The sequence below is a fragment of the Empidonax traillii genome, unplaced genomic scaffold, assembly GCF_003031625.1.
Source record: "Empidonax traillii isolate 1590-97213 ecotype Southwest subspecies unplaced genomic scaffold, ASM303162v1 scaffold301:size691294, whole genome shotgun sequence".
NCBI lineage: Eukaryota > Metazoa > Chordata > Aves > Passeriformes > Tyrannidae > Empidonax > Empidonax traillii.
Window position 1 is genome coordinate 287,520 of NW_020955494.1, and position 8,183 is coordinate 295,702.

The 8,183-nt window shown below is 46.7% G+C and overlaps 1 protein-coding gene across 1 annotated transcript in view; it reads right to left on the reverse strand.

Moving 5' to 3' along the window:
• The window catches only part of INPP5F (inositol polyphosphate-5-phosphatase F), a 35,379-nt gene extending 28,854 nt beyond the window's left edge, over positions 1-6,525 (reverse strand). The window contains exon 1 of the mRNA XM_027890868.1: positions 6,312-6,525. Coding sequence (XP_027746669.1) covers positions 6,312-6,408 — 97 coding nt within the window. The 5' untranslated portion in view covers positions 6,409-6,525. The remainder of the gene's footprint in view (positions 1-6,311) is intronic.
• Between the last annotated feature and the right edge of the window lie 1,658 nt (positions 6,526-8,183).

Genomic DNA, 8,183 nt, shown 5'->3' on the forward strand with positions numbered 1-8,183 from the left:
GCCATGAGAGAATTACTGGCATTGGGGTGGTGAGCCAAATCTACCAAGCAAGGTGAAGTTTTCCCTCACTGTCACCTGCTCTTCTGACACCACAATTAACTGCCCTCTCTGACTGCCCAACTAATCAGACTCAAAGCACAGAAAGAATTAAGGATTGGAAACAACCAGCACTAACTAAGGGACTCAAAAACTTGGCACGTGTTTCAGGAACAGAGAGTAAAGGATTTATGTCACACACACCACAAATATCCTCCCTCTTTCTTTTCTTTTTTTTTTTTTAACTGTTAGGGACAATTTGACTGGTTAATCAAATCACAAGCAGCAACACAGCATTTCAAAATTGCTGGAAAGCACATCAATATAGGGAAAAACTTAACCATCAGTCATACACAGGAAAGTTGCTCTTTTTCCTAAACTGAGCAACAGGCGAGGAGAAAAACTGAAAGTTGACAATTAATGACAGACCAGCATATTAGCCATTTACCTTTTACCTCTGGGGCAAAGTCACGTACTTTTAAATTTGGCTCGGAATTCTATTGTGCACAATGCCGGCATCTTTTATGCCACTGACTTCAGCACCTCAGCATGATTTTGCCTGTTACCCCAAATATTTTATCAGAGATAAAGACTTGCTGAATTGCTCAAAATAGACCCTAAGTTTCCCAGCTCAAAGTATGTTCAAGAGCCTCGTTTTCAGTTTTTTAGAGACACAGCAAACACTGCTTCAGGTAAGATTTCTTCCTTAAAAGGAAAACCTAACTGGTATTTCATTCATCTTGGTTCAGCTTTTCAGGAACACAGTTCTCTCCCAGATTTTATTGGGCAAGTAATTAGAGATGTTTGGAATGAGAAAACAAGACTGAGGATTGATGTTCCTCACTCTAAATTTGCATCTTCTCTAAAGAAGATGCCTCTACATTAAAGAAGCCTCTAAATACCAACGCCTCGAAATACCAGCAAAAAAAAAAAAGCTTTAATCAGCAGTCTCAAATCTTTGAGATATTTGAGGGTAAAAAGTGCATTCCGTCAAACTCTGGGCTATGAGTGTCAATACACAAACCTAAAGAATGGGTTTCTGAAACCCACTCAGTGTTTAAATTGAGATAAATCTGAGACACATTTGCTACTGCACTGAAGAATTTACTTGTAAATAAAAACTCTAAACTCCCATCTGAGAAGTGTCATAGGGAATATTTAGTGGAAGATGCTCTGGAGTCCCTGGAATGCCAGGGCTCCTGGGGCAGCTGCAGCTTAGCCCTTTGGAAGAGAAGCAAAGGAAGACGTTCTCCTATTGTCAGAGCCCCAGCAAATGTCCCAGTGGCCAGCAGATTGCTTCCAGAAGTCAAACAAAACCTTCAGCAAATGTCTTCAAAAACTCTCACCTTCAGAAGCTACAGCAGTAACTTCCTTTCTGCAGCACAACTTCCAGGTCTCTCCTGCATGTTTAACAGTACCAATTTAAGACCATTAAAAAATCCCATTTCAATCTACAATAATTGTTTTGGAAAACCACAGGTAGCACATCAAATAAATGGCTGCCTTTTCCTGCAGTTTAGAGAGTTTAAAACTTCAAACCACCAAAGTTCTAATGTTTCCTAACACATCCAGCACTGAAATGCCACCCACACTGTTAAAGTGTGAAAGAACCTAATAAAAATAACAGTATGCTCAGATGAAAAAAGGCACAAGCCTTTGGTACAGATGCAGACCTTCCTCATTTGAAGTCAGTATTTCTGCTTTAAATATTTCAGTTATGCAGTTAGTCTGCAATTTCCCATTCAATATTGAGTTAATACTAACCCATGAGATCAAAGATGAGTCAACCTCTGCTAGCAACATTCGAGGCACAAAAATCCACTTGAATTAGATCCATTTTAATTCTGGGGGAAAAAGAAGGAACCAGCAACACCAGAATATCAAGCCTGAGAAGTTTTTCATGTCCTTTAAACCTAAAGCCATTTCAGCAGGGGCAGGAATTCCAAGACATCTAAGCCTCTGAGTTGGGACAAGCTTGGCATTTCCAGAACTCTTTTATAGAAGGAAAAGAAGAAGAAAGACAACTTATCACCTGCTAAGACTCAACAGGAAAGTAAAGAAACCCCTCAGCTCAAGATTTATTAAATTCTCACCAGGTTAGGCTGTAGCAGACTATTAACCCAGGTTAAGTCTCAGTTTCAGGTTTAGAATGCTCTGTAAAAAGAATCATGGGTAAAATTTCCCAGTGGACTGTACTTATTACAAGTAGAAAATAATTTCTCTCTCATAAATACATTTGAAGATCTTGCCTCCCAGTCAGGAGCTCCAACCCTGACTAATGTATGTAACATTTAACGTGACAGAGGACACAGAGCAGCCCACCCCAGTGCCCTCTGTTCTCTGGTACAAGGAGGAGGAGGCAGCCCCAGGGACCCAGCTGCTCAACATCTCAGCACACTTTCCTGCAGCTCCCACAGATCAGCTCTGACATCTGGTTTGTCACATCCCCACAAGGACGTGGTGCTGACAACTCAGGAAGAGCAAGGAAGGGAGGGAACAGAATGAGCAAGCAAGGGTGAGAAGCAGAGCAGTAACCATCGCAGCTAAAAAGGTGTCAAAAAACAGCTTGAGGTTCCTTAGGAAGTAACTCGAAATATGGAGAGAATTTTTCTAAGGCTACAGCCTCCTGTGGAATTCATTTCCCAGAATAGACAGGCAGTTTCCAAGACATAGTGCTGAAATGCAGGAAGGCAATCTTCCATGGAATCATTCAGCAGCATGAGTTAGCACGCAGAGCTAACATCACCCCATCAGAGCCATACCCAGGACCCTCTGCAGCCTTAAATCTGCCAATACGCGTATTGGTAGCAGTGGTTTCACTCCAAACCGTTCATTATCAGTTCAAGGCCTTCACTGGAGCATTTCCAGGCATCAGAGTTCACACAAAGGATCTCCTCCAGTCTGTAACCATGAAGGACAGCTCAGGAATCCTGACAAGTCATTTCTACACAGCTCTGTAATGCCTCTGAGGAGAAGGCAAGCACACAGCTAGAATATTAGACGGCCTTTATGATTTGTGTCTCAGAGATTTCACACTATCAAACTAAGACACTTATCCTGAAATCTGTCCCCTGATACTCTGAAAATACTGTTTGGCAACACGTCCCTCACTGGAAGTACTTAAAAGGCATCGCTTCAGTTGCTGGTTCACAACCATTTTCAACAGATGAAAATGAATACTGTAAAAATAAACTCCTAAAGCGGTTATTTAAAACAGACAAATGCTCATTTGCCTCTATCTACAGTTCCAAAGTCAGACATACCTTAACATCACCTTGCTCTTTCAGGCAGAGGAAACTGTGGAGTCTCTGAGCATGACATGCCTAAAAGTTGTGTTAGAGTAACTCCAGTCTGGGGACCACTCAATATCTGATAGTTTTTTTTTCTCCAGGGTGGTGGCAATCAGCACAACTCCTAGAAAAAGTTTTAGTAGCAGCTATTCCCAATCTTATTTATCATGACATTACTGCCTGAAGCGTTACCAGGGCCAGCACAATGATAGCAGAAGTTTCCAAGACACAACACAGTCTCATTCCTCTTTCTACTGATAAGAAAACACTGAGAAGAACTGAATGCCTTCAGTACTTTTGCTGCTTTCTATACATGTATACACAAGCAAATATAAACACATAAACTATACCAACACCTTCAATAAAATTTTGTGTGTAACCTGGGTAGAGCTCCCAGTCAGGAACAGCCTGAGCATAAACAGAGTAATCCAAGAGTGAAATCCTGACCAAGACCTGATGGAAGGTATTTAAGGCATGGCTGAGCAATACATATTTTTTCACTAGACTGAAGAAAGTACACTGTAGACAGCTAAATTCCTTAAAAATCCATGATGCCAAAGTGATTAATGGATTTCCTGAAGGTGACTCATTAATGCTTTCATTTTAGAGAATAAAAAAAAATCCAGAAACATCTTGTAAACACAGGCAGACATCCTTCAAACTAGGGCCAACCTCACACTCTGCTTATGGCAAACATTTAACAAGATTTTTTGCCTTTTTTTTTTATTCAAGCTGTTACCTCCACGATTCAAAGAGGTCCAAAATACTGCTTTCAAGATTAGCAAATTTCTGAACATGCCTTTATAGTTGAGGGAGGAGAGTATTCCAAAGCTTAGCACCAGCTCTTTAGATTCAGACCTGCCATATAAAGGAATACTTTGCAAGGTTTACCAGCGCTATCTACTTCCATCCATGAGTGCACAAAGATTAACTCAGAGCATCCTCCATGGGTCAGAATAAAACCAAGGCCTCCAACAACAAGCAGAGACACATAGTTAGATTACAGCCTTTTGACAGATTATTAAACATGTCAGTGAACACAAGTTATGACTTTGTTTGTTTTTTTTTAACATGGCAATGACTCATCACACAGAAATCCACTTGCTCATTTCCGGACAGTGGCCTCAATTATAAATGTAATAAAACTGTAAAATTGAGGATGTGCAGCTTTATCTCAATACAAGAAAGAGCTCTTGATCCAAGAAATGCTTCCTGTAAGAGAACTGTTCCTTTCTTGGTTCTACATTTAACACACCAAGGCAGTTCATCTCCCAAAGTCTGCTGTCGAGAAGATGAGCCGCAGACAGGGTTGGAAACACAAAACTACAAACACGTTGAAACGAGAAAGAGTGACTAACAATCAAGAGTTTGAAGCAGACCAAGAGACTCCAATATCACGTTACCTTTGGTTAATCTGCAGGTCACAGACAAGAGGGATCGCATGGGAACGGGCTGAAAATGGAGAGGCAGGCTAAGGGCAGAATGCTGCTGAGCACAGCCAAAGCCTCCGGGAGGTGAATGGACACCGAGACAAAATAAACAAACACAGCAAGGGCTGGTGAAAACAAGGGATTGATGCTGGTGAAGTATTGGAACAGCAGCCTCCAGAACTACAGCTCATTAGTTTGTGCCTTTACTGCTCTGGGTCAAGTAAGAGCTTTTATGTCTATGCAGATGACTACAGCTATCACAAACCTAAACCTGAGGGGCTGGGGTTTTATTCACCCTGTGAAAGCGTGTTCTTCATTGACCAGCAGTGCTTTTTGCTAGCTTAACACCAAGTGTTTTGTAAGATCACTTACCAATCAGGGTCCTGCTGGGTTAGTGAGCTGATGGACTAGAATTACTCATGCTAACTTGACACACACTGTAATTTTGTCTAAGAGACACAAACAAACAAATTGCATTGACAAGACACAACTCAAGGATGAAAACATCACACGAGAAAGCGCAGTATGAAAACCAGTTCTTTGGGAAAACACAGATAACAATGGCATTTGATGATTACCTATAAATTTGTCCAGCCTTTTTAAAAAAGCTAACAAATCACTGTACTGGGACAACCAATCTGGCCACATGTACACCCAGCCATCGCTTTTGGCAGAGCACAGATCCCAATTTTAGAAAGCTGTAACATCTGTGCAACCTGCCACATGTTTGGTGAAACCCACAGCTATTCAGAGCATCTTTAACATACAAGCAGGGTCAGTATGATCCTTTACATCAAAGCTACTACATATGAGAGAGAATCACGGAGTCATAGAATGGTTTGGGTTGGAAGGGACCTTAAAGATCATCTTGTTCCAGCCCCATGCCATGAGCAGGGAGCCCATATTACTCAAAGCCAGGCAGTTTCTAAGGGTGGTATTTTGTTTTATAGGCACCTTTACTGACCAAACTCCCAGGCAGGATGGGGTAATCACGACTGTTTCAAAATTCCCATTAACACAACTCCATCTCAACTGTTGTTCACGTCTCTTCCGCCTGATATTAACACGTAGCATTGCAATTGTCATCGCACAGCCACTAAAGAATTTAGAGGCACTTCAGAAACCGCAGAATGGCAAGGGGTCGGAACGGACCTTAACGATCACCTCGTCCCGAGCCAGCGCAGACACCTGTTCGGTTTGTCCTGGCAGAGGCACCACGGGGCTCACGGACGCAATGCCCACCCAGCAGAGCATCCCTTATGTAAGGCGGACACCACCCCAAACACGGCCCTTCGCGCCCGCCGATGCTCCCGGGGGGGACCACACACACCTCCCAGCACCGGGAACCATCGGGGTCAGCCCGGCAGCGCCGCCGGGCAGAGGCAGCGCTGCTTCGTTTGGGGCACAAACCAACACCACACGGCGAGGTGCGAGCCCGGCGGGACCCCGCCACACGCACCGGCACACGCGTGACCCGCTCGCCCTCAGAGGGGTCCCGGCCGGCCCGCCCCGCTCCCCGCGCGGCCCCTCACGGGGGGCTGCCCCTGCCCCTCACCGGCTCTCAGCTGCAGGCTGCCGTCCCTCCGGCTGCACCACAGCGCTCGCTCGCCGCTCTGCAGGATGTAGTGGTCCTTGGCTTGGAACAGCTCCATGCTCGGCGGGTCCCGCCGGCGGGAAGGGCGGCGGGCGCTGAGGGAGGGGCGCGCGGGGCCCTGAGGGAGGGGCGCGCGGGGCCGTCCCGCCGCTCGCGCCGCCGCGCGCGCCCCCGGGGCCGAAGGGGCAATGGCCGCTGCGGCGCGCGGGCACGGCGCGGGCGTGAGCGCGCGCGAGCGCGCTGCCTCGGCCGGCGCGAGCGCGGGCTCCGGCCCGGCCCCCCCCCCAGCACGTGACACCGCGCGGCCCCGCCCGCGCGCGCTTAAAGGGGCCGCGCCCATCCCTCAGCACCGGCAGTCTCCCCTTATCCCGATCCTTTCAGCACCAGCCATCACCTCCCCTTATCCCGATCCCCTCAGCACCAGCCATCACCTCCCCTTATCCCGATCCCCTCAGCACCAGCCATCTCCTGCCCTCAACACCAGCCATCACCTGCCCTGGGCACCAGCCATCACCTGCCCTGGGCACCAGCCATCTCCCCTCAGCCCGATCCCCTCGGCACCAGCCATCATCTGCCCTCAGCACCGGCAATCTCCCCTTATCCCGATCCCCTCAGCACCAGCCATCACCTGCCCTCGGCACCAGCCATCACCTGCCCTCAGCCCAATCCCCTCAGCATCATCCATCATCTCCCCTCAGCACCAGCCATCTCCCCTCAGCCTGATCCCCTCAGCACCATCTGCCCTCAGCACCAGCCATCACCTCCCCTCAGCACCATCTCCCTTCACCCATCTCCCCTCATCCCACTCCTTTCATCTCCATCTCCCCTCAGCCCCATCTCCCCTCAGGTTTTCCCGTGGGGGAGAGACTGTAACTGCTGGCGGGACCCGGCAGGAGTAGATAGAGCAGGTAACTGGTGGTGAAAGGAGTAATTTTCATTTTCGATGGTGATACAGAAGGCAGCACCTCCTGGTACAAGGACAAACCGTTCCCTCTGTCCCCTCTCCAGGCAGCGCTGGGAAATGCACCAGCAAACCTGTCACTGTGCAGACCCTTCCCAGCCTTACTGATGGCTCCATGGGCTTCCAGAGCTGCTGTTTGATTACAGGAGCTGAAGTTCCACTCCCTGTAAAACTGAGGTAGAAATGGACCCAAACAGAAAGCATCCCATCCTGCATCCAGGGAGGTGAGTGACAGAGCCCTGTGGTGGCATCCCAGGGACGGGCTGCTGGGCAGGTTGGCCTTTTCAACTCACGAATAAAAATGGTTACCAGTTATTATCAAACCACCCACAGGAGTAGAACAGCACTACGTTCAAACCACTCTTTGAAAGGACGGTTTTCTCTCTCATACAACATTTCTCCATTAATGTATTACTCATGTAAGTTATGCTATAAAACATGTGGCTAAAGGGCATTAAGAAATGAGAAATCTCCTTATTGAATGTTAATGTCCAAGACTGAGGAAAGAGCTTGATTTTGGAAGGTTCTGAGCAGCCAGTCTAGAAAAACACTCAAGTGCATGCATGCCTTTAGATGTATAAATTAAATATGTTCGACTTTAACACCTTTTAAGACGAGCGTGTGCTTCAAAACTTTTCTGGTGTAAAGACTAAGAACTGAATGGCTCAGTGGGTCAAAACCCTTTGGTTTTGCTCCCATCTCTTTAGTCTGCACTATCATTCACTAAATATTTCTCCCTTGCCGTATCATCTCTATTCTGGTGGCGTTTCCCGAGCAGTTCAGTGTTGGAGTGCGATGCGCAGGGTTGCCATTAAAATGCTTGCAGGGATTTCAAGGACAGACTTTGTTTTGCCCTTGATCATGCTTTGATC